Source organism: Geotrypetes seraphini, chromosome 5 (assembly GCF_902459505.1).
Source record: "Geotrypetes seraphini chromosome 5, aGeoSer1.1, whole genome shotgun sequence".
NCBI lineage: Eukaryota > Metazoa > Chordata > Amphibia > Gymnophiona > Dermophiidae > Geotrypetes > Geotrypetes seraphini.
The window spans coordinates 206918773-206945992 of record NC_047088.1 but is presented as its reverse complement, the minus strand read 5'-3'; the positions used below and the strand labels follow the sequence as shown (position 1 = coordinate 206945992).

The 27220-nt window shown below is 43.7% G+C and overlaps 1 protein-coding gene across 1 annotated transcript in view; it reads right to left on the bottom strand.

Moving 5' to 3' along the window:
- Window positions 1-2416: 2416 nt before the first annotated feature.
- The window catches only part of LOC117360618 (sodium channel protein type 2 subunit alpha-like), a 349967-nt gene continuing 325163 nt past the window's right edge, over window positions 2417-27220 (bottom strand). The window contains exon 27 of the mRNA XM_033944654.1: window positions 2417-4737. Coding sequence (XP_033800545.1) covers window positions 3542-4737 — 1196 coding nt within the window. The 3' untranslated portion in view covers window positions 2417-3541. The remainder of the gene's footprint in view (window positions 4738-27220) is intronic.

Sequence of the window (27220 nt, the reverse complement as noted above, 5' to 3'; positions counted from 1 at the left end):
CTGATAGCTTTTGAAATTCCTGGGTGTCCAGATGTGATGTCATTGGAGTGGGAGTATTTCAGTTCAGAGCCAGAATGCCGCGGCCATCTTTGGAGAGCCGACGGCTGAATGAGTGATGTGAAAGGAAATAGGTAAGAGAGGTCCTTACCGTTAGTGATTATAGGGCAGGGACTGTATGGGTTTAATATTATTATTAGTTTGGTTTTGTTTTTCAGCCTCCCTACTGCCTTGAGAAAGAGAGCGAAATGCGTTGGCTGAGGGAACTCACAGTAATGGCTGAAAAGCTAAGCTAAGTCAAATATTTAATTATTGAAAGAAATTATTTATTGAAAGAAAATATTTATGAAGTTATTTATATATAAGAATGAAGAAAGATTAAAGATAAAAAGTAAGGCTAAAGACAAAAAATAAAAAGTGAAGAAAGGAAACATAATAAAAATAGTGAGAAATGTGACTCCGGGGAAATAAGAGGAATTAACCCTTAGAGCTATGCTGCTCGGAGGGTAATCTGATACCCCATTGGCACTTCAAATGTTCTTCTGCGCGACTGGACTGTATGTGGTATTGTGTGTCGACAGAATAAGAGACAACAGAGATAATACAAAGGATGACTTCCAGCATGAGCCATGCCTACAGTGGCATTGTTATAAAGCGCCTCCATAGCAGCGATGGCAGGTGCTGTTTTATTTAGTGCCGGTAGGCACCAACATTATTTTTTAAACTATCCCTCCCTTTTATGAAGATGCGTTAGCGTTTTTTATCACCAGCCACGGCAGTAAAAGTTCTGACGCTCTTAGGAATTCTATGAGCGTCGGAGTTTTACCACCATGGCCGCCAGTAAAAAACATTAATGCAGCTTCATAAAAGGGGGGTACATTGTTTTTAAATGGCCTTTTTCACTTAAGTTAGATGCTGGTAGGGTGCCTACCGGCGCTTAACTTGAGCTGTTGTTTATAGAATATGGGCCAAAATGACCAACATAATTGATTATGCACACTTCTTTTGTTTGAAGAGATCATGGACCCCATATTCTACTTAAAATATTTGTCGTGTAGCATGAATCAACAAAAATAAAATAATCTATGTAAACAAATACACTGGGAGTAGGGTATAGGAAGTCTTGCTTGAAAATTACTAAATTCAAGAGAAACCTTTCCATCCTCTTCCAATTGCAGAGTATAACTGGAAGAAAGTAAATTGTGGTCTAATTTTACTCAATCAGTTTCATATTATGTATGTAGAATATTAAAAAGGAGAAACCCACAACTACCCACTTCTTTTTGCATTCCGTATCCTTCAGTAATATAGTGCTATGGAAAAAGTGACTGACATCACCTAAAGTATATTTTCAGCTTAAGTACAAAAGGCTAAAAATAAAAGAATATGATTTTGTACATTATTTATATTTACTTAGAAAATTCTAGCCACATATTTTACATAAGTTTGGCAGTTTGCAAAACCTCCACTGAAGTCTGGCTATGTACCAAATATGATCCACTTAAATTTAAAAACAAAAAAAGGAAGAAAAGAAGCTTTTAAACAGCTGAAAACTATTGCTTAATGACATAATAGATTGAAGTCTTGTTGAACAATTGGTTTCCACTTTACCACTGACACGGCTTCTTATATCAAAGACTTGTGAACAGTGGAAGAAGGTACAGATTACATCAGCACTGGCAATATAAGCATGCATCTGTCATAGCTTAAAATATCAGTGATGTTGCAGGATATTTCATATTATCAGTTGAAAGCTTGTGAGCTACACTTTTGTGGTACATGCTTGATGCAATAAATACTGTTTAATTATTATTTATTTGCTCAAAGATCTATTACTGATTAAAATAAATATTTACATAATAGAGGAGGTTTCAATGACACATCAGATGCCATTTTTGCTGAGGTGATAGCTAAATAGTACTGATTGGTGAAGCAGTACAATAGTACGGATTCCTTTTTGGTCAATTCCATATTCTAAGACAGTTAATTCAGTGTTTTATACAGAAGGGCACTTGACAAAAAACAAACAAACCTGTGTCTCAAGAGTTTGGAATAAAAATTGCACTAGGTAAGACTTAAAAGGTTGTTTAAAGCAATGCCATCTATTCTGTTTGAAGACTGCATAGGATATTCATGGTATATTAAGACTTTTTTAGGTGTGACATGGCATAACTCAGGGGTAGGCAATTCCAGTCCTCGAGAGCCAGAGCCAGAGCCAGAGCCAGGTCAGGTTTTCAGGATATCCACAATGAATATGTATGACATGGATTTGCATGCACTGCCTCCTTGAGATGCAAATCTATCTCATGCATATTTATTGTGGATATCCTGAAAACCTGACCTGGCTCCAGCTCTTGAGGAACGGAATTGCCTACCCCTGGCATAACTAGTTAAGCACTGCAACACTTTGGGACTCGTTTACTAGAGTATGCTAAGCAGTTAGCATGTGAATTAGCAAGTGGTAACTTAGCACATAATTGTGATAACCATTATCATGCTGGCATGACAGCAGACACTAATTCATATGCTTAACTGCACAGTTTGTTATGTGGTGAAAAATGGGCAGGTTATGGATGAAGAAGGGTATGGATTTGCCTTGCACTGTCACTGCTGCAGTTAGTGCGGATACATTTAACTGCATGAGAAATAACTTCTCCGCGCTGTAACTGTATGGGAACATGCCAGAAATGTTCCCAATTGTTAGTGCACAAGCTTTGCAAAAATTGCCACACAGTAACCCTCCCTTTTACAAAACTATGAAAACGGCTTTTAGCGCAGGTTGGCACGCTGAATGCTCTGCGCTGTTCCCGACATTCATAGTGTTCCTATGAGCATCGGGAGCAGTGCAGAGCATTCAATGTGCCGGCCTGTGCTAAAAACCGCTTTTGTGGTTTTGTAAAAGGGGGTAAATACAAACTTTACCAAACTGTAGTAAAAGAGCCTCTTGGTTTCACACTAATTAACACTTAACTAGTTAAAATCTATTGTTTTCTGTAACTGATTTTCCCATGAAAGCACTCACACACCTTGCTGTTTTGTACACATTGCAGAAAATTACAGTGGAACACTTGGTCCTTATACCTTTTGAAGTACATAATAACCTACCTTCCCAACATACTATAACAACTATTTATAAAAATAGTCACATAACATAATAAAAAGCTCAATAATTTTACAAACATAAATTTTGTAAACATATGGCAAGTATGGTAGTTTTAATACAAACAGTGAATATTATTTTAGTACTAATGTGTTTTATACAAAACACATGAGCAGTATGGGTTTGTATCCCTTCAGATGGTCCCAGAAGATGTGACTGACTTCTTCAACAGTGTCAGCTGGCAGCAAAAAACAGTAACCTTGTCGATTCTAACATACTTTTTGACAAGGGGTAACTATCTTATTTTAGGCACTGACCTTATAAATGTATTTGAAAGAACTGTCAGTTTGGCATAGATCTAATAAAGGAGTCCCATTGACAAAATGGGACATCTTCGAAGGTTGTAAACAATTTGCCATATAAATGGATATTTTTGTTTGCATGTTATTTTTTACTTTCTCTGACATCTTTGCCTTTCTCTTCTTTTTCTATTTTGTCCTTTTCATGTCTCTCTTTGTCTAGCTTTGTTACACTATCATATGAGGGTGGAGAAGTTATGGAGGGACTTGAATCGGTCTTTTCTGTAGTTAAGTTTTCATTCAGCTTATCAATAACCAACTCCTCCTTGATAGGTAAACTATTCTCTCCACTAAATGTATCCTTGTTATACAAAGAAGAAAACCGTTTTACTGGTTTCCGTAAACGATAACGACGGAAACAGCGCTGAATAGCAATAGCAGAAAGTTCCTCTTCTTTGCGTCGTAACGTGGTTGTAATTGGCTCATAGGATACTTTGGAAGGATTAGATGCCATAAATCGTTCTTCCATTGGTTGGCGAAGAGAATCCATTTCTCCACCTTCCCCCAAAACACGTTTTGTAAAAGCAAATAAGATGTCAAGGCAGTGAATCCTATCACCACTTACCATGGGGAGATCCATTGCAATAAGCTGAACTTTATTTGGGTTTGCTACACGAAGAGGAGGATCTAGCGCATTTGCAAAGTCAGAAAGTTTACTATATTCTATGAACTGGGTTGCATCTGGATCAAACTTTTCCCAAACTTCATAGAATGTCTCAAAATCATCTTCACTCAGGGGTTCGGCACTTTCCTCAGTAGCCACACTAAAGTTCTCCAAAATAACAGCAATGTACATATTTACCACAACTAGAAAAGATACAATAATGTAGCTGACAAAAAAGGAAATTCCAACAGCTGGATTACCACAATCTCCTTTAACAAAGCTTCCAGGGTGATCCTTAAGTGGATCACAGTCTGGCTGTCCACTGTTAAGAATTGGTTCTAGCAAACTATTCCATCCACCAGATGTGGTGATTTGAAAGAGACAAATCATACTGTTGCCAAATGTTTCAAAATTGAACATATCATCGATTCCTACTTCTTTTTTCACATAAGCAAAATTGGACATTCCAAATATGGCGAAGATAAACATCACCAGAAATAGCAAAAGACCAATATTAAATAAAGCAGGAAGTGACATCATCAAAGCAAAAAGTAATGTTCTTATTCCTTTAGCACCTTTAATAAGCCGTAAGATTCGGCCTATCCTGGCGAGTCGTATAACTCTGAACAGAGTAGGTGATACAAAATATTTTTCAATCACTTCAGCCAGAGACAAACCTGCAGAAAAATAGAGTTACTTAGTAATAGACATAGTTACATTTAAAGACAAAACAATTTTAGGATGTAATTTTTAAACATTCCATCTAAATACAAACTATCCACAGACTTTACTGCGAAAACATATATGCAAGGTTTCTATCTATGGGTACAAAGGTTTCTATCTATGGGTACAAAGGATCAGGGGGGTGGGGGGCTGCAAACAGTTGTTGTTTTATTTACTGGAAAATAATTCATGCAGATTGAAAAATCTAATGTACATGTGATATTTTCCACCCTAATCCTAATTACACCTAAGTGGACACCTCTCCACCCAACTACAGCAAAAATTACATGTGCCTAGTGCTTTTGCCTCCTCTCTCCCAAAATAGTCCTACTATATCTGCTTTGCAAGCTGTATTTTACTGTCAAAAATGAATGAAATGAATGAACATATGGCTAATTCTGTTCCACTGGTCATTTGGCTCATTAAAACGTATGAAACCTGAGAATGCCTTCATTTGTTGCTTTTCTTTCTTTCTTTTTAATCATTCCATTGAAAATGAATGCATAAATCCCTAGTTAAAACTCCTTTAGGATATTTCCATTTTGAAATTATTAGGTTGGGTACTTTTGCAAGTGAAAAAAAAATTGCTATACAATCTGAAAACAATATTCTTGTTGTCTATCTCAGTGAACAAAGAGAAGGCTTAGCAAATCTTACTATGACATCACAAATAGGTGCAACTGTATCCAAAACATGCAGTACCATATGATCTTAATTTTCAAACATAACAACAGGATCCTGTAAAGACCACCTAAGCTGAGATGGCACATTGGTCCAAATTTGATCAGAATCTATCTTTCCCCTAGTTAAAACACACCTCTTAGATAATTTATGAGAAGTATTTCACATATAAAGATGAAAATTAAAAGACAATAAAAAATGGTTGGGACCATGGTATGCAGACAAATCAATCAAATTAAACCAAATGAGGAATGTTGGTAGTAACAAAATCAAGTGTATGACCTTTCTTGTGGGTGGGACCAGATAGTATTAGTTCCAAATGGCTATTGATTAAAAAATTCTTACAATCTAAAACAGATATTTATATCTCCTAAATTGACAATTCTAGCAAACTGACATACAAAATACTTTCCTGTAATTTATGAAAAATCTGAGACTAGGACCCAGATACAGCAGAATTAGAAAAGGTACACAGAAGGGTGACAAATATGATAAAAGGGATGAGAATACTTCCCTATGAGGAAAGACTAAAGTGGCTAGGGCTTCTTCAGCCTGGAGAAGAAACAGCTCGGGGAGATTTGAGAGAGGTCTATAAAATACTGAGTGGAATAGGTAGATGTAAATCCAAAAATACTAGGACTAGAAGGCATGAGATAAAGTTACTAAGTAGTAGATTTAAACAAACCAGATAAATTTATTTCTTCACTCAATCTGTAATTAAACTTTGGAATTTGTTGCCTGAGAATGTGATGAAAGTGATTAGCTTAGCAGGGTTTAAAAATGGTTTGGATAATTTCTTAAAACAAAAGTCTATAAGCCATTATTAAGATGGATTTGGGGAAATCCACTGCTCATTCCTAGGATAGGCAGAATAAAATCTGTTTTACTCCTTGGGATATTGCTAGGTACTTGTGACCTGGGTTATCAACGTTGGAAACAGGCTTAATAGACCTTTGGTCTGTCCCAATATTTCAACTGTTATGTTCTTATATTATATTGATACCCAATCTAGGCATGAAAAAGGGGTTAAGAGAGGCCCAACTGGGGTACTGGGGGTGGGGGTGATACCTGGCCCAAGCAGAGAGAGAGAGAGAGACTCGACCTGGGCACAGGAGGGGCATAGATTAAAAGAGGGTTAGAGAGGGAGAGAGCTGTCAGTGGCACTTAGGGAGCAGAAAAATTTTACAATGTTTAAATGACTTTTGAAACAAGCAGTATTTAATCCAACAGGCAGATTTGGGACATGTAGTAAAAGCTTAGTTTCTGGTGTGTATTTTTAACTTGTTTTTATGTTTGGAATATACATATATTTATCCCAGGACAAGCAGGCAGGTATTCTCACTAGTGGGTGATGTCATCCGACAGAGCCCCGATACGGACGTCTCACAAGCATACTTGCTTGCAGAAACTCAGAAGTTTCGAGATGCCCGTACCGCGCATGCACCAGTGCCTTTCCGCCCGATGGTCCGGGCGTGTCTCCTCAGTTCTTTTCTTTCCACGGAGCTGAGAAGTTTACTTCAATTCTTAGCTAATTGAACCGTGTTTCTTGCCTTCTATTGCCGTGGTTTTGAGTTATTTTACTCTTTATCGTGTATTTTCTTTCCTTCGATTTCTTATTTTCTAAAAAAAAAAAAAAAATTTCTTCCGGTGATTCGACCGGGTCGGCCGCGTGGCTCAGGCCCCGCTCCTTCGATCTTGCAGCAGAGCTTTTTTGGCCTATGTCCTGGCCAATTACCGGTTTTAAAAAGTGTAGCAAGTGCCAGCGCGCGATTTCGTTGACGGACCCGCATCGACGCTGCCTGCAGTGTCTTGGTCCAGAACATTTTCCGAAATCGTGCCGGCCTTGTTCCACTCTCACAGCACGTGCGTTTAAGCGTCGCTGTTTTTTGTGGGAGTCGATGTTCAAGATGGAAGCTGCTAAAGAACCTTCAGCTTCGACTTCGACCAGCACTTCGCCTGCATCTGCAAAGCCCTCCACCACTCCTGCTACGCCGGGTCTCCTGAAGCCGGCTTCCTTCATTCCGGCTTCGACCCCGCCTCCTGCTCCGGTGCCTTCCTCCGTCTCCTCGGATCAGGTACCTCCACCTCCCATTCCACCAGTGGTTCTCAAAGTGCCGAAGGCTTCCAAGCCAAAGCACTCGACCACGAAGGAACGCGAAGACCGTGCAGGAGGCCCCACTTTAGGTGCGGCTACCTCCTTGTCGGCTTCATTACATTCTATTATGGAGGCTCAATTCATCAAGCTCATGACCACTGTGGGACCCAAGTTGCTGGCCACGATCCAGGGTGACCAACCGGTTCCTCCTCGGGGGGGGGGGAAGGGCGAGCCGCCCCCTCCTCCTCGCCGTTCGCTCTCGTTGCTCAGCGAGGAGGAGCGGCGCTCGGTAGCCGGTCCCTCGAGGCGGGCCTCTTTTAGTGACATGCCCCCCTTAGAGCCTATTACACCTCCGGACGAGGATATTTGGAATCCTCCTTCGAGTAATCGAAGCTCTGGGCATCGCAAACAGGAAGAGTTCTTCCGCACTCCTTATCAGGCCTGGAATGCATCTCGAGAGGCATCGAATCTCCCGCCTCTAGGATCCTACTGCTTCAAGTCCCATATACTCCTTGGAGGCTTCTGGGGACCATTCTAAGCACCGCCGATCTCGATCCCCTTCCAGACATCGGGAGGAGCATCGGTCCAGGCATTCTTCAAGGCATTCCTCTCGACACTCTACAGTCTCGCCTCAGAAGAAGCTGCCTCGTGTGGGGTATTCCTCTTCGGATGTCTCTCTTCCTCCGGGACCGGAGTTCGAGGATCCCTGTGGCTCGTTCTCGCCCTGTCAATCACAGGTCTCTATGGATCCCGAGGCCTCGAATTCATCCAGTCCGTCCCGCCGGCCTGTGCTAGCGGACCAATTATCCTTCTCATCTTTCCTCCGGCAGATGGCGGATGACCTGGACATCACCTTGGACTCCGGTTCCCGATACTCCAAGGAATACCTCGATACCATGCATTTGCCTCATCCTCCGGCAGAGTCTCTTCGTCTTCCTCTGCACAAACTCCTCGATCAAACTTTCATGAGGTGTTTTGAAATGCTGTACTCTATTCCGGCTGTTCCTGGCAAGTTAGATTCCAGGTACCGAACAGTGCATCACAAGGGATTCGAGGGCTCTCAACTCTCTCATCAATCCCTGTTGGTCGAATCCTCCCTTAAGAGGTCTCATCCGTCCCAGGTGTATGCCTCGGTGCCTCCAGGCAGAGAGGGCCGGACCATGGATAAGTTCGGAAGACGTATATACCAGAACTCGATGATGGCTTCCCGAGTTCTCAATTATACTTTTCATTTTGCAACTTATTTGGAGTTCTTCCTGCCTGTCCTTCGGAAGTTTACGCCTTACATCGAGTCTCAGGCTCGCTTCGAATTCGAGGAGTTGGTCGCCTCGCTGTCCCAGCTGCGCCTTCAATTGATGCAATCCTCCTACGATGCCTTCGAGCTCTCGGCACGGGCTGCCACCTGTTCTGTGGCTATGTGTCGCTTGGCGTGACTTCGGACCATTGACATGGACCCGAACCTCCAGGACAGGCTTGCCAACGTTCCTTGTGCGGGAGCAGATTTGTTTGACGAGTCCATCGAGACCGTGACGAAGAAGCTGTCGGACCATGAGAAATCTTTTCAGTCCATTCTTCATCCCAAGCCTAAGCCGACGCAGTTTAGACCTTCTCGACCACCTTTGATCTATCAGCGGCGCTATGTACCTAGACAGGCCCCGGCTGCGAGACAACCTGCGAAGAGACAACCTCCACAGAAGGCTCAGCAAAAACCTCAGCCTTCTACTGTCCCCAAGGCTCCTCAGCCTTTTTGACTTTCTCTTAGGGAGCATAACCAATCTCGTTCTGCCTTCCCCTGTTTTTCCCATTGGGGGTCGCCTCACTTTTATCATCGATGGGCGGCTATCACCACCGACCTCTGGGTTCTTTCCATCGTCAAGGAAGGGTACTCTCTTCAGTTTCACCGGGACCCCCCGGACCACCCTCCAAGAGAGTATCCTTCCAACTTGACACAGACCGCCCTTCTTCTTCAGGAAGCTCAGGCTTTGCTCCGGCTTCAAGCCGTTGAGCCGGTCCCGGTGGACCAACACAACCGGGGGTTTTACTCCCGGTACTTCCTTGTTCCGAAGAAGACGGGCGACCTGCGGCCTATTCTGGACCTCAGGATCTTCAACAAGTTCCTGGTCAAGGAGAGATTTCGCATGCTGACCCTTGCTTCTCTCTACCCCCTCCTCGATCAAAATGACTGGTTATGCTCTCTGGATCTCAAGGAGGCCTACACTCACATTCCCATTCATCCGGCCTCTCGCAAGTTCCTCAGATTTCGGGTGGGACATCTGCATCTGCAGTATCGAGTGCTTCCATTCGGCCTGTCCTCGTCCCCCAGAGTATTCACGAAATGTCTGGTGGTAGTGGCCGCTGCACTCCGGAACCAGGGGCTTCAGGTATTTCCCTACCTCGACGACTGGCTCATCAAGGCCGCCTCGACTCCAGGGGTCATCTCGGCGACCCTAACCACGATTTGGTTCCTGCAGAGTTTGGGCTTCGAGATCAACTTCCCCAAATTTCATCTACAGCCTACCCAGTCTCTTCCCTTCATCGGGGCGATTCTGGATACCATTCAGCTCAGAGCATTCCTTCCACCTCAGCGCTTGGAGACTCTTCTTCGTCTCTGCCAGTCTGTGTCTTCTCGCCCGTCCATCTCAGCGAGACACATGATGGTTCTCCTGGGCCACATGGCCTCTACTGTTCATGTGACGCCTTTTGCCAGACTTCACCTCAGAATTCCTCATGGACCATGGCTTCTCAATGGACTCAGGTGTCAGACCCTTTGACTCGTCACATCATAGTCACTCCTGCTCTTCAGCAGTCGCTACTTTGGTGGATGACCTCTTTGAATCTATCCAGAGGTTTGCTGTTTCACACTCCTCCCCACCAGAAGGTTCTCACAACCGATTCCTCGACCTATGCCTGGGGAGCTCATCTGGATGGGCTTCACACTCAGGGATTCTGGACCAGTGCGGACCGACTCCATCAAATCAATCTTCTGGAGCTCAGAGCCATCTTCAATGCTCTTCAAGCGTTTCAACATCTGCTTCACGACATAGTGGTCTTCATTCGCACGGACAATTAGGTCGCCATGTATTATGTCAACAAGCAGGGGGGCACGGGCTCGGCCTCCCTCTGCCAGGAAGCTCTCAAAGTCTGGGATTGGGCGATTCGCCACAACGCCTTCCTCAAGGCTGTCTACATTCAGGGGAAGGACAATGTCTTGGCGGACAACTTAAGTCGTCTCCTCCAGCCTCACGAATGGACCCTCCATTCCAGGCCCCTTCATCAGATCTTTTCTCAGTGGGGGACGCCTCAGATAGACCTCTTTGCAGCTCCCCACAACTTCAAGCTGCCTCAATTTTGCTCCAAGATCTACACTCCTCATCGTCTCGAGGCAGATGCCTTTCTGCTGGATTGGGGGAATCGCTTTCTGTATGCGTTTCCTCCATTTCCACTCATTCAAAAGACAAGTTTCAAGTTTCAAGTTTATTTAACTCTTGATATATCGCCTATTTAAATATTCTAAGCGATGTACATAATATCGTAAAACATAGAAACATTAATAAACATTTAAAAACAGTGAATTTCAATTTTCAATAATGACTAACAGGAAAGCGAGGGAAAGGGGGCAAAGTTACAATAAGGGTTTAAGAAAAAAGGGAAAAAACGAAAGGTTGGGTAATTTGTTACAAGGCACTCAAAGAGGAAATTAATTTTAACAAAGTAAATCCATTAGGGCTTTAAAGATCGTAGGCATCCCTAAACAAATAGGATTTTAAAAGTTTTTTAAAAGCTGAGATGTCGTGTTCCATTCTGATGTACTGAGGAAGGGAGTTCCACGCTTGTGGACCCGCTACAGTAAAGATGTCTGCTCTCCGTGTACCGATGATTTTTAGAGATGGGATAGTTAGTAAGTTTGATTCTGATGAACGTAAGGATCGTTGTGGTTTGTAAGGAATCAGAGATTTTGAAATGAATTGTGGCTCGCTAGATGTTAAAGTCTTAAAAATTAGAAATATAATTTTGTACAATATCCTATGATTTATTGGTAGCCAGACTCTAGTCAAATTAAAATCCGACCATGCCACCATGATTCTGATAGCTCCTCAGTGGCCCAGGCAACCCTGGTACTCCCTTCTACTTCAACTCAGCAGCAGGGAGCCGTTCCTTCTTCCGGTGTTTCCTTCGCTGCTTACTCAGCATCAGGGATCTCTGCTCCATCCCAACCTGCAGTCTCTCCACCTGACAGCTTGGTTCCTCTCAACGTAACTCCTCACCAATTTTCTCAAGCGGTGAGGGATGTATTGGAGGCTTCCCGGAAGCCTGCTACTCGACAATGCTACTCCCAAAAGTGGACTAGATTTTCTTCCTGGCGTGTTTCTAATCGTAAGGAGCCTCAGCGAGCTTCCCTGTCTTCTGTATTGGACTATCTTCTACACCTCTCTCAGTCTGGCCTCAAGTCTACACCCATACGAGTTCACCTGAGTGCTATTGCGGCTTTTCATCAGCCTCTACAAGGGAAACCTCTCTCTGCTCATCCTGTGGTTTCCAGATTTATGAAAGGACTTTCCCATGTCAATCCTCCTCTCAAACCTCTTCCAGTGGTTTGGGATCTCAACGTTGTCCTTTCTCTACTTATGAAACCTCCTTTTGAGACTCTCAACAAGGCTCCGCTGAAGTTTCTCACTTGGAAAGTGGTTTTTCTGGTTGCCCTCACTTCTGCTCGCAGGGTCAGTGAGCTCCAGGCCTTAGTGGTAGATCCCCCTTTCACAGTATTCCATCATGACAAGGTGGTCCTTCGCACTCATCTGAAATTCCTGCCTAAAGTGGTCACTGAATTTCATCTCAACCAATCCATAGTTCTTCCTGTGTTTTTTCCGAAGCCTCATTCTCATCCTGGAGAATCAGCTCTTCACACTCCAGACTGTAAACGTGCTTTGGCTTTCTACCTGGATCGCACCAAGCCACACAGAACTGCTCCTCAACTTTTCATCTCCTTTGATCCGAACAAGTTGGGACGACCTGTATCGAAGCATACCATCTCCAACTGGATGGCGGCTTGCATCTCTTTCTGCTATGCCCAGGCTGGATTTCCCCTTCCCTGTAAGGTCACAGCCCATAGGGTCAGAGCCATGGCGGCCTCTGTAGCCTTCCTCAGATCGACACCGATTGAGGAGATTTGTAAGGCTGCCACTTGGTCCTCGATTCATATATTCACCTCTCATTATTGTCTGGATACTTTCTCCAGACGGGATGGACAGTTTGGCCAGTGTTACAAAATTTATTCTCTTAAGTTGCCAACTCTCCCACCGTCCCATTGAGGTTAGCTTGGAGGTCACCCACTAGTGAGAATACCTGCCTGCTTGTCCTGGGATAAAGCAATGTTACTTACCGTAACAGTTGTTATCCAGGGACATCAGGCAGCTATTCTCACGTCCCACCCACCTCCCCTGGGTTGGCTTCTCTGCTAGCTACCTGAACTGAGGAGACACGCCCGGACCATCGGGCGGGAAGGCACTGGCGCATGCGCGGTACGGGCATCTAGAAACTTCTGAGTTTCTGCAAGCAAGTATGCTTGTGAGACGTCCGTATCGCGGCTCTGTCGGATGACATCACCCACTAGTGAGAATAGCTGCCTGCTGTCCCTGGATAACAACTGTTATGGTAAGTAACATTGCTGTTTGGAATATGCTGCCTTAGCTAAAGGCAATTTCTAAATTGTAATAAAATGAAATGAAAAAAATACCTAATCAGATCACGGAGGGGGTTAAAAGAGAGGGATGGGATTGATACCTAACCTGTGCTTGGGATCAGTTAAGAGAGAGGGGGCAAGTTGATACCCGATCCAGGCATTAAGAGAGAGAAGGTGTTATAAGAACATAACATAAGAACATAAGAAGCGCCATCTCCGGATCAGACCTTCGGTCCATCAAGTCCGGCGATCCGCACACGCGGAGGCCCTGCCAGGTATACACCTGGTTTATTTTATAGCCAACCATACTTTATATGCCTCTCTCAAGGAGATATGCATCTAGTTTGCTTTTGAAGCCTAGGACTGTCGATTCTGCAATAATCTCCCCTGGGAGAGTATTCCAGATGCCAACCACTCTCTGTGTGAAGCAGAACTGTGTTGATGGAAGAGGGTTAGAAAAGGAGGGAGTTGATATTTGACCTGGTCATGAAGCGGTTTAAAAGAGAGGGTGGATGTTGATACCCAACCCCAAACACAGTGGGGGGAAGGGGGGGGGGTTAAGATAGAGTGAGTTGTTAGCTAACCTGGGTACAGAGGGCGGTTAAGAGCAGGAGATACTTGATCCAGTCATTGAGGGGAGGGAAAAGGCATGCTAGATAATGGGGAAGGGAGAGGAAAGAAAGAGGGAGAAATGAAGGACCATGAGGTAGAATGGAGGGAGGGAAGATATGGGCATTTGGGGGGGGGGGGGAGGACGACGACACAGGGAGACCAAAGAAATGTTGAACATGTGTGAATGGAAGTCAAAATTGAATGAGGGACAGATGCTGGACACAATGAAGACACTGGGAGTTGGAGGAAAAATAGACACAGAGAGGGAAATGGGAGAGAAACTGGATATAGGGAAAGGTGGGAAGAGAGTGCAGCAGCAGATGCCAGATATGGGGAGAGATCAGGAGGTAGCATACACATAGTGGACACATGGGAGAAGGGAGCTGGTAGATAGAGAGGAAATTCTGAACATAGGACAATATACGGAGATGGAAGGAAAATATGGGATGGATGAGGGGCATATGAAGATGGAAGGGTGATGCTGAATTTGGGAGACCATAGGGAGATGTTGAACACGGGCAAAGAAGATAGGGCAAATAGATTGAGGGGAGATGTTAGCTTTGGGGGAGCAAATGGAGATAAGAGGGCTGTAAGGAGATAGCGGGGTTAGTTGGACATGGAATAAAACAGAGACAGAGGGGAAAGATTGGACACGAGGGATTAGAAAAATGGACAGATGCTGGACATGGGAGGTGAGAATTGAGAAACAGAGGAGATGATGAACCTAGGGAGTGTGTGTATACAGTGTGTGTGTATATATATATATATATATATATATATATATATATATATATATATATATATATACACACACACACACACAGAGACATATGGGACACATGGAGGAGAGAGTAAGGGGTGCTGTATGCATGGAAGGGATAGAAAGAGACAAAAATGCTGGACATTGGGGTGATAGAGAAGGCAAAAGAGGGAAGATGCTAAGGGGAAGACGTGATCAATATGGGCTATCATTAATATGGGTTGTTTTACTACAAGTCATACTATTTTAGCACAGCGTCATTACATGAAATGGGACCCTGTGGTCCCATTTTGGTAAAATAACTCAACATTGCCTCCATTGATAACTTCCCTGTTAATGGAGAAGAGCAGATGCTTGACACAGGAATTGGAAATTACTGAAAGGTTGAGGAAAATGAGAGATGGGGAATGGTGGCTAGGATGAGGGAATGAGAAAGCTGTAGGTAGATGAAACATAGAAATAGACGGCAGATAAGGGCCACGGCCCACTCCAGTGACCCTCCCATAGAAATATAGAAATAGACGGCAGATAAGGGCCACGGCCCATCAAAAACTTGAACCCACTTCTCTTGGCACAGTATCACCCCCTACTCCCTAGCTGAGGCTTGAACCCACATCTCCCTGTTACTAACCCAGCACTCAACCCTTGAACCAGCCAGGCTTTCACGCAGATGCAGTAAAAAGAGGGAGATTGAGGAGTGGATAAGGAGGAGGATTGAAATCTTAATGGACAGAGGAGAAAGAAAATTAAATTGAAGTAAGCTAAGAAGTAGATATCAATGTCTGAGATGAGGAAGAGTAGTACTATGAGCAGGAGATCCTGGAAGGAGAATAAAGAGAAGACTGAGGATAGCAGAAACCAGGCACGGAAGCCAAAATGATTAGAAAAATGAAATTGTCATGCAGCAAAGGATTAAAAAAAAACACACACAAAAAAAACCCAACCTTTCAATTTGGTGATGTGAATATGTTGACTTCTGGAATTTAAATCTGCTAATTTTCTATTTCCAGTGCAATAGGAATGGTATGCTGAACCTTGGGGTACTCTATCCATTTTTGCAAACACCCTGCACAAAAATGTCAATCACAGCTTTCGAAACCTCCTCCCTTCTTTGAGTGACTGGTGGTTTAGGAACCAACAAGAAGGGGAGCTATTTTAGATTTGGTGCTTAGTGGAATGCAAGGCATAGTACAGGAGGCAACTCTGTTGGGTCTGCTAGGAAACAGTGATCATAACGAGAGGGTAAACAGGCAGATAGACAAGGGTGACCCGGTTGACATTGTATATCTGGATTTTCAGAAGGCGTTCGACAAGGTTCCTCATGAACGACTACTTCGAAAAATTGAAAGCCATGGAATAGAGGGTGAAATACTCACGTGGATTAAAAACTGTCTAGCGGATAGGAAACAGAGAGTGGGGGTAAATGGACAATACTTGGACTGGAAGAACATCACCAGTAGGGTGCCGCAGGGCTCGGTACTTGGACCCGTGCTCTTCAACATATTCATAAATGATCTGGAAATGGGTACGACGAGTGAGATGATTAAATTTGCAGACGATATGAAGTTATTCAGAGTAGTGAAGACGCAGGGGGATTGTGAAGATCTACAATGCGACATAACCACGCTCGAGAAATGGGCAGTGACATAGAAAATGAGGTTCAATGTGAATAAGTGTAAGGTAATGCATGTCGGTATCAAAAATCCCATGCACCAATACAAGGTGTCCGGGGCAGTACTTGGAGAGACCCCCAGGAAAGAACCTGGGAGTACTGGTCGACAAGTCAATGAAGCCGTCTGCGCAATGCGCAGCGGCGGAAAAAAGGGCGAACAGAATGCTAGGAATGATTAAGAAGGGGATCACGAACAGATCGGAGAAGGTTATCATGCCGCTGTACTGGGCTATGGTACGCCCTCCAGTGTTCTCCCTAGGGCCTTTCAGTCGGGCGCTCCGCCCGGCTGTTTTCCTCCATGAGTAACATTCTGAGTAAGCAACATTTTTTGGTGAAAAAAAAAGTTCCGTGTCGACTATGCCCCCTTCCCTCAGGGCGTCTCTCCCACACTGCCTTTGTAACTGCAACACAAACAAGTTCCCTGCTTTGGGGTCTGTAAGGCTCCAGCTGGTTGATCCTCATCAAGCGGCCGGTACAGCTGGAAGCGGGAAGCAGTGGAAGCTGCGATCAGTTCAGCCAATAGGAAGAGCAGCAGCAATGAGGAGCAGATTTTGATTGGAGGAATGCGTCGCTCCCGCAACAATATTTTTTATCTTGGCGTTGGAGCGCTATGCAGGACCTCTTTGCATTCTCCCGCATCACTTTTTGGGGAAGTTGCCAGTGCCTCCGATGTTGGCTGCCCCGGAGGAGAGTGTTGGGTATATGAGGCCAGCCGTCTTCCACTTCTCTCCCCATAAGGCCCAAGAGTTCTTTGAGATAGAGAACACCGTGTCCCAAGTCAGTCTTGTTAGTATCAGTAGGCACATGCCTGGGGCCCGCTGATGGAGAGCAAATTTTTTTAAAATTAACTTATTTTTACTTTTCGTCGATGGGGGGATGGGGGAGGGGCAGCATTGCTGATCTTACTCACCTGACTGGAGGATGGCGATTCCCCGGGCTGATGAAGAGCCGCCGGAAGCACACAAATCAATCTTCAATACGGGGGCCCATATCCAAGAGGTTAGAGAGTTTTTTTTTTAAGTTGGGGCCCATATCCAAGAGGTTAGAGAGTTTTTTTTTTAAGTTAATAGCGATAGAGAGGAATCCAATGATAACAGTGGACATTTGCACGCTAGCAAGCACTGAGACCCGACAATTTTTTATTTTTGAGGATTATAAGTAACCCTGTTTTTTGAGGGGGGAGAAAGAACAAATAGCAACTGAATGTTTTAAGTGTAGTGCCCCCCCCTCAAAAATCAGGGTTACTTCATAACCATCAAAAATAAAAGAATTGTCGGGTCTCAGTGTGCGTTGGCGCGCAAATGTTTGGTGCGCGATTGTCCTGCAATCACCGGGATTTCTGAGGAAGAACATCCAGACCCATAGCACAAGGTTAAGTTTTCTGCAGCTCCTATTAAGGTAAGCTTTTTTTGTCATTTAAAGATAGGATTATGCTTTCTAATCTGTTTTAAGTAATATTACAGGTCTGTTTGAATGTGGAATTCAGCACCTAGCCAGTGCTTGTATTGTATTGGGTCTTAAAGCTTGTAGAAAAGTTTGAGTTGTCCTTTCATTTTGAAATGAACCTTTTGAGTTTAGAGTTAATCACAACGAAGAGTTCATTTTATCATGTTTCTTTTGGGATTTATATTTCATCTCTGCTCAATTAAGTGATTCATTCATTTTAATTTGCTGAATGGAAACTAGGAATTAAGGTTTAAGGTGATCCCGATTCAGGGAAAAATTTTTTTGATTCGGCCTACTGAATTGATTTTTTGATTCAATTCACTATTCCTGCCCAATCAGGTGTTTCCTTTCCTTTTTTTAATGGCCTGATTTGGGGGGGGGTGGTGGTTGTAGCCTCTTCAGCCCCCCACCGCCACCCCTTTCCAACTCCACACTGGTGCTGTTGTAAAAAAAAAAAAAAAAAAGACTCTCTCTGATAGGTCCTAGCTCATACTCACTAACTGCCTCTTTCTTACCCTATCAAATTTCCATCTTCTCGAAGTTAGAGAAATACTTTTAAAACCAATACGAGGAAATTTTTTTCACTCAGAGATTATTACTTAAGCTCTGGAACGCATTGCCATAAGATGTGGTAAGAATGGTTAATGTTGCTGGTTTTAAGAAAGGCTTGGACAGTTTCCTAGAGGAAAAGTCCATAGTCTGTTATTGAGAAAGACATGGGGGAAGCCACTGCTTGCTTTGGATCGGTAGCATGGAATGTGGTTCTGGAATATTTTGTTACTCTTTGGAATTCCAGAACCTTGCTATTCTTTAGGATTCTGAATGGAATGTTGCTACTCCTTGGGTTTTGGCCAGGTACTAGTAATCTGGATTGGTCACTGTGAGAACGGGCTACTGGGCTTGATGGACCAATGGTCTGACCCAGTAAAGCTATTTTTATGTTCTTATGACTCCCACCTCAGCCTGACTTTTTTTTAAAAGCGCCAGCAAGTGATTTGAACCCATCCTCGGGGGCTCTAACGGTAACACTATGCGTGTCGGCTTCCCTTCTCCCACGAAACCTGATTTAAATCTCCTTATTGTCTGCCTATCTTCTTTTGTTTCAAGTTGGATTCTTTGGTGGACTGCTTGCCTTGTTGTTTTATTACAAATTAACATACATGGAGTGGAATGTACCAGAGGAGTTACAGATTTGGTTGTTTATTCATACATATGGGTTAAAGTTGGACAACATAGAGTGAGGCAGTTGAGAGGAGTTGCAAACGTTGTTATTAATATGGATTTATGTTTCGGATAGTATTACTACTTTACAATGCTTTTGAACACACGTATATACATATGGAAAGGGTTCAGAGTTAAAGTCCTGGGCAAGTAGGTGGGAAGGGAAGGAAGGGAGAGATTTGTTCAGAGATGTTTGGGGCTTGCATAGAACTAAAACTGTGCACTGGTATGGTAATCTTTGTTGTTTGTTTTGAATTTTAACCTGTATTGCGAATCTGTGAATGTATTTCTGGAGTCCCTCCGAGTCCAGCTTTTCTTCCTTTTTCCTCCGCTCCCATTGGCAAAATGTATCCGTCTCTCTCTCATTCCCTCCTCTGCTGCAAAGGTGGGAGGACTCAAAATGTTAGCAGGAGGAAGATATATATAGAGAGAAACCTGAAACAAAGGGGAGGCAGAAGAGAGGAAGGCAAATGTTGGACTTAGGGGTGTATAAAGGGAAGAGAGAGAGACTGTAGAGAGGTGGAAAGATTCTAGACGAGGGAGGAAGGAAGGAGAGAGAGAGACAGACAGAGAAAGACCCAGAAGAAAGGAGAACAAATGCTGGACATTGGGGTGGGGTGTAAGCAGAAGAAAGACAGAGAGAGAGGCTTGGACCAAAGTGGAAAAACAGGAGGCAGATGCTGGACTATGGGAGGTGCAGAAAGAAGAGATGGAGTGGGAGAGTCCCTGAGAAAGAACAGAGAGATGCAAGATCATAACAGAGGAAGGAGAGAGAGGGAGGCATGTTGCCAATAGGGGTGGAGGAGAGAGGAAGAAAAGTTGAACTCATGGAGAGAAAGAGAGAGATGTTGGTTGAGGAAGGGATTGAGGTCAGGAGGAGAGGAAGGATGCAAGAGGCAGAAAGAAAGAAATGCAGTCAGAAGGAAGTCCAACCAGAAACTAATTAAATCACCAGACAACAAAGGTACGAAAAATGATTTTATTTTCAATTTAGTGATCGAAATGTGTCAGTTTTGAGAATTTATAATCTGCTGTCTATATTTTGCACTAAATTTGTCTATTTCTATAGTTGTTACTGACTGCATATCTGCCATGACCTCTTTGAAACTCCCCCAAATGTAAATGATTAACATTTTCTCAGTGTTCAGTGTGCTTTGTGGTTTTGTTTTTATTTTGTGGTTACCATTATGAATTAATAAGATTTTATTGTGTGTACATGAAAAATGAATGGAAGAAATTACATTACAATTAGTACTATAATGGGGGTGGGGTCAGAGGCGGAGCTTGGGCTGGGGTACTTGGTTGGTATTTGTTAGACTTAGGGTGTACTTGGCTTGAAGAATTTGGGAAACACTGGTCTAGGTGACTATGGAGTTCACTCAGTAAGGGCCCCTTTTACAAAGCCACAGTAGTGATTCTCCCATGGCAAATGCACTATATAGTCCATTCAATTTCTATGGACTTCAGTGCATTTGCTGTGGCAGAATTGCTATCGCAGGATGCAAAGCATTAACTGATTCAACATGAGTTTGAAGTTGATTGAAAGAAATAGAAGGTTTGATACTGGCCAGTAGTTATTCGGAATAAGAGAATCTTCGTTACTTTTTTTTCAAGGGTGGCTTAAATGCTACTGGAGCACTGCCTAAGTGTCAAACCTTAAAAAAGGAAGTCATATTGAGCGTTGGAAAATAATTAATAATAATTAACTAATAAAAATCATGCACATTTAATTTTCTCCACCACCAAATTTCCCCGTTCCGCCCCACCCCACCCGGCTACTTTTTCGTGCCACCCGACTGGAAAAAAATTCTGGGGAGAATACTGCCCTCACCTGGAATACAGCGTCCAGCACTGGTCGCCGTACATGAAGAAGGACACGATACTATTCGAAAGGGTCCAGAGAAGAGCGACTAAAATGGTTAATTGGGTTGGAGGAGTTGCTATACAGTGAGAGATTAGGGATGCTGGGCCTGTTCGCCCTTGAAAAGAGGAGACTGAGAGGAGACATGATCGAAACATTCAAGATAATGAAGGGAATAGAATTAGTAGATAAAGACAGGTTGTTCTCCCTCTCTAAGGTAGAGAGAACGAGAGGGCACTCTGCAGTTAAAAGGGGATAGATTCCATAGGAACATAAGGAAGTTCTTCAAGACTTCAAGAACAAATGGGATACCTATGTGGGATCCCTACGAGGTCATGCCAAGGGATAGGGTCACTAGGACTTGAATGAGTGGGTCAGTAGAGTGACAGTATAATTACAATTATACTTTAGGGGGTCAGTAGACTTAAGAGGGTGGGTAAATAGTGTGGGCAGACTTGATGGGCTATAGCCCTTATCTGCCGTCATCATCTTTCTATGTTTCTATGTTTCTTCTTCACCCAGAGAGTGGTGGAGAACTGGAATGCTTTTCCAGAGTCTGTTATAAGGGAAAACATGCTCCAGGGATTCAAGACAAGGTTGGAGAAGTTCCTGCTGAACCGGAACGAATGAAGGTAGGGCTGGTCTCGGTTAGGGCACAGGTCTTCGACCTGGGGGCTGCCGCGTGAGCGGACTGCTGGGCATAATGGACCACTGGTCTGACCCAGCAGCGGCAATTCTTATGTTCAAATTTGAGCTGGTATCTGGAGTGACGGCCCAGCATGTCTTCCCTCCTGGACTAACTGATTCTTTGGGGGGTTTTTTAAAGTAGGAAGGGGGAAGATATTAAATGCAGTGCCAGATTGGGCATGGGGGGAGAGCTTATGGGGCCAGAAACAGAGGGCAGAGAGAGAGAAAGAGAGATGGTTGGTAATGTTGTGAAGGGAGAGAAATTGGACCTGGGGTGGTGTGGAGGAGAGGGAAAGAGATATTTGAAGGGAGAACTGTTTGGAAGAAAGGGAGAAATGGTGGACCTGGGGGGAGGGAGGGAGGCAAGCATGCAGATAAGGGGAGAGATGGGATGGTGGGCAGTTGGGAAGAGAAAGGAAGAGAAGTTGGATCTGGAGATGGCGAAATGTTAGGCCTGGGCGTGGAAAGGAGAGATATGCAGCATCTATTTTTTTTCCTTCCATCTCACTGTTCAGCATCAATGGAGGGGGGGGGTAGAGGGAAGAAGAACAATAGAAAAGAGAGGGAGCAAAATGTTGGATCACGGGGAGAGAGGTGGAGAGATGTGGTAATGGGGAGTAGATAGAAGGAAATGAGAGGCTGGGAAAGGAGTGAGATGGGAAATGGGATAGCTAGGGACTGAGAGGAGATGGAGAATTGAGAGGTAGCTGAAAATTTAAAAAGAAGGGTGAGAAAGAGGGCAAGATTTGAGTGGAGAGAAGCAAAAAAGAAAGTTAAGAAAGCTGAATGGGAAAAATCAATACGTTGGAGACAGGCATAAGGAGGGAATGGAACAAGAGAGAAGAAGATAAAAAATGAACAGCAGACACTGGAAAGAAAATTAGTAGAAGATAGGGAAAAAGCAGAAAAAGAAACTGGGACCAAGATGATGGAAAATAAAAATGACCAGACAACAAAAGGTAGAAAAAATTATTTTATTTTCTATTTTGTGATTACAATATGTCAGATTTGAAATGTGTATCTTGTCAGAGCTGGTGTTAGATAGCAAGCGTGAACTACGACCTAAAAGAGAGGAAAGTCTTTTTATTTATTTTGTTTACATCACAGAGCCGGCGTGGGGTTGGAGCTCAGAAAAGTTTGTGGATTTCTGCAACTCCCGGATTGTGGGTTGGGACTGAACACCTAAAGTATGGAATCCTACAGGGACTAATAGCCTGCCCGGAAAACCTTGGGGGTGACCAGGAGGGTACCCCAGGGAAGCAGCTTTATAGACCTGGGTGAGAACTGGCCAAAGGTCTGGCAAGCAACCAGTGGAGGGATCAGCAGGGCCAGTGGCGACCAGTAATGGCATTGGAAGATGACCGGAAGACTGTGAAGTTCAGGGAGATGACCAGGAGGAACTGGCGGAACCTGGTCAGGGGTTCTAAGACTGTATGAATGATGTGATGTTTAACTGTTGTGTTATAACAGTCTTGGTGAAGTACAAGGAGGACCAGAGAGTACCTGGCGACAGATGTGTGATGGGTGCTGACTGCTCGGCCCGATCATATGATGACACTAGACAATATGCTGAAACCCTCCACCCACTAGGAATGATTAGAAAAGGGATGGTAAATAAGACTAAGATTATTATAATGCCTCTGTATTGCTCCATGGCACGAACTTACCTTGAGTACTGCGTTCAATTCTGGTCGCTGTATCCCAGAAAAGATACAGTGGAACAGCCAATATGATAAAAGGGACGGAAGTCCTTTCATATGAGGAAAGCCTAAGAGGTTAGGACTCTTCAGCTTGGAAAAGAGAGGAGATATGATTGACATCTACAAAATCCTGATTAGTGTAGAACAGGTACAAGTGAAGGGAAGATCAGGTTCTTATCTCAACAGTCTTCTTTCCAGTAGAAAGGCATATAAGTCTTGAACCAGTGGCTTATTCAACTCTAATTGCGAGTTGTACAGAAGGCATCATCTACATTTTTCAGCTCCACCTTCTGTGTCACTGTGCTGTGCTGTATCTTCTCAGTACGTACAAAAGCAGTTGAAAATCACTATAAGAAGAGAAATAAAGAGGAGGGACATGGGGAACTCCTCGACAAAGCCAAGTCTCGAACTAGAAGGCCTTGAGCATGCGCAGATGCTCAAGGCCCAGCCATGCAAGAGGGAGGATTTTCGGGCACCTACTTGTCCTGTGTGTTGGTGCTGGTGCCGGTGCCACATTGGGGTAAGAGATTGTGTTTGGGTGGGTGGGGAATGCCGGATCGCAGCGGCCGGGAGGGGGGGGGCGCGACGCGAGGGGGGAGATGCCAGGTCACGGGGTGGGGCACTTGCAAATCGAGTCAATGCTCAGTTTCAAGGCGCAGATTTTGCAAATGTTTTGCTCATCTTGCAAAACACTCGCAAACTGCGGCACTCGTAAACCGAGGTTTGACTGTATCTAGAAATCATACATATCCGATTCCATAAGCACGCTAACTAAAATCTGACAGAGCAGGCTTTCAAGACTCATATGCCTTTCTACTAGAAAGAAGATTGTCGAGGTAAGAACCTAATCTTTCCTTCTAGTGCATAAGGCATATGAGTTTTGAACCAGCAGGATGTACCCCGAGTCTAGGGTGGAGTAGATGAGCCTGTTTTTAGCACTAAGGACCTAAAAGGGGCTTCCAGTCATGCCGTTACATCCATCCTGTAAAATCTCATGAAAGTATGGAGAGTGGACCACATAGCCATCCTATAAATCTCCTCAGGCAGAACTGCCTGGGACTCCGCCCATGAAGAAGCCACACTCCTCATAGAATATGCTCTCAAAGCAATTGGTGGTTGATTACCACACCTAATATACACTGGAGAAATAGCCATGCAAATCCATCTGGAAATGGAAGCCTTAGAAGCTGGCTTCTACAGAAGGCCAAGACTCATTAGTACAAAAGATGATCTGAGAGACAAAAATCATTCATCACCACAAGGTAACAGAGAAGAACTCTCCTAACATCCATCAATGTCAAAATTTTGTCCTTTTTCATCAAACCTAGGGTATGGAACGTGGGTAGCCAGACTTCCTGATTTATGAAGAAGACTGAAAGCACCTTTGGCAGAAAGGAAGGTACTGTGCACAGCAATACCCCAGCCTCCATAAATCTGAGGAAAGGCTCTATGCATGACAAAGCCTGCAGCTCTGAGACCTTTCTTGCTAGGTGATATTAGAAAAACCATCTTAATGGTAAGATTCATCAGCGATGCCTCTTGTAAGGGCTCATATGTGGCCTTACTGAGAGCATGCAAAACAATATTAAGATTCCAGCTGTCACACAGGAGAATTCAGCCGCAACTCTCCCTTCAACAAATCTGGCTACCGCAGGATGAGAGGCCATAGAAACCTTCTCCACTCGAGCACTAAAGCATGAGAGGCCTGCTACCTTCACTTTGAGGAAACCAAACACCAGGCCCTTCTTGAGTCTCTCTTGAAGAAATGCAAGGACTACTGACATTGTAGCCTTAAAAGGTTCCACCTTTAGCTTAGCACACCAGCAATGAAACATTTTTTGAACCTTAACACACGGTAAGACAGCTGTCAATTTCTTAGATCTCAGGAGGGTAGTTATGACCATCTCCGAGTAGCCCTTCCGTGCTAAGGTTGCACACTCAAAAGTCATGTTGTAAGCCCAAAGTGTTTTGGATCCTTCAGGGCAATTAGAGCCTGCAAGAGAAGAATCAGATGAAGTGGCAGTTTGAGATAATTGTCGCTCTGTAGTTGAACCATATCCATGTACCAAGACAAATGCAGCCAATCTAAAGCAACCAGGACTACTTGGCTTAGGTTGTACTAGAACATCCATACTGGCGCTTCCAGACATGAATCTTTGGCTGAAGAACCAAGCCCTTTTTTTTTTGTTGGCTGCTAATGCCATCAGATCGAATGCTGGAGGCTCCCAGTGTCTCACAATGATCTCAAGGGACTTCTGGGACAAAGGCCACTCCCCTGGGTCCAAGGTCTGCTGGCTGAGATAGTCAGCCTGCCCATTGTCGATGCCCATTACCTGTGCTGCTTATAGAGCCTGCAGGTGGACTTCTGTCCAGCAAAATAGCAACTGGGCTCCATTCTCAATGGGGTACTCTTGGTGCTTCTCTGCCTGTTGACATATTGTCCAAGAAAACCCTGACCATTTGCCTTTCAGGGTGTTCTCCAAAGTCTGCAGTGCTAGACAAATGGCTTGTGGCTCCAATCTGTTGGTGGACCATTTCCTCTGAGATGGTAACCATCGGCCTTGAACTGGATGATCCTCACAATGACCCCCCCCCCAGCCGTAAAGACTGACATCTGTTTTCAGGATAACAGAAAAGAATATGTGGAAAGGCAAGCATTATAAACTGCATAGTTATTAAGTGGAAAAAAGAATATAACAGATAGAATACAGACATTGTGAATGAATTTTTCTCTCTAAGTGCCTGTACACTTTTTTGTACTTTGACGAGTCTGTGTTTTCTCCCAGGCAGAGCTGCCTCAGTAAAACTGGGGACCTCTGAAGTACCAAGAAGCTTCAAATTCAGGATAAAATCCCGAAAACAATAAACCAGTAACAGAGCAGATCAGACAGAAACCTCAAGCTCCTGTACAGAAGGTAAAACTGAGGAGATACAGCACAGCCTAGTGATACAGGAGGCAGAGTCAAAAAATGTAGATGATGCCTTCTACACAACTCACAATTATAGATGAATAACCCACTGCTTCAAGACTTGTATTCCTTTTGCACTAGAATTGAATTTCTCGTATTCCTTTTACACTAGAATTGAATTTTACTTTATTAAAAATTAGAAAGATAAGGGACACTCGAAGTTACAGGGAAATACTTTTAAAACCAATAGGAGGAAATATTTTTTCACTTTGAGAATAATTAAGCTGTGGAACGTGTTGACAGAGGATGTGGTATCAGCAGTTAACATAGCTGGGTTTAATAGGTTTGGACAAGTTCCTGGAGGAAAAGTCCAGTCTGCTATTGAGACAGACATGGGGAAGCCAATACTTGCCCTGGGATCAGTAAAATAGAATGTTGTTACTATTTGGGGTTTTATCGGGTACTTTTGACCTGGATTGGCTACTGTTAAAACAGGATACTGGACTAGAAGAACTGAAAGGCTTTCACAGTATATAAATAAAGATTTATGTTATTGGTCTGACCCAGTATGTCTATTCTAATGTTCTTATATTCTTATATGTATACTTTGGAGGAAAGGTGGGAGAGAGGAGATATGATAGAGAGGTTTACTTACAAGGCATAAATGTGCAGGAGGTAAGTCTCTTTCAATTGAGAGGAAGCTCTGTAATGATTGTAATGGCCTCCTAGTGGAGACAAAGATTATATCTGAATTCAAGAAAGCTTGGGACAAGTACATTGGATTTCTAAGGAAGAAGAATGGATAGTAGATAGCATGGTTGGGAAGACTAGATAGGCAATATCTGCCTTCATTTTTCTCTGTTTCTGAACTTTGAGAGCCAGTGGGAGGAGGGGTTTGTTTCCTTGGAAGTTGCTGATTTGTAACCATATTACCACCATTTTCTTTGGCTGGTGATGACTGGGAACACTGCCAGCCTTGTGACCTTTGCCACTGTTGTATATGAAAAAGGAAAAAAATAAAAACTCTCCTTAGGCTGGATTCAGCCATAGACAGGAAAAGTATAGTGAGGCCATAAAATTGAGCTCTGTGGATTGCATCCAACCCATGGGCCT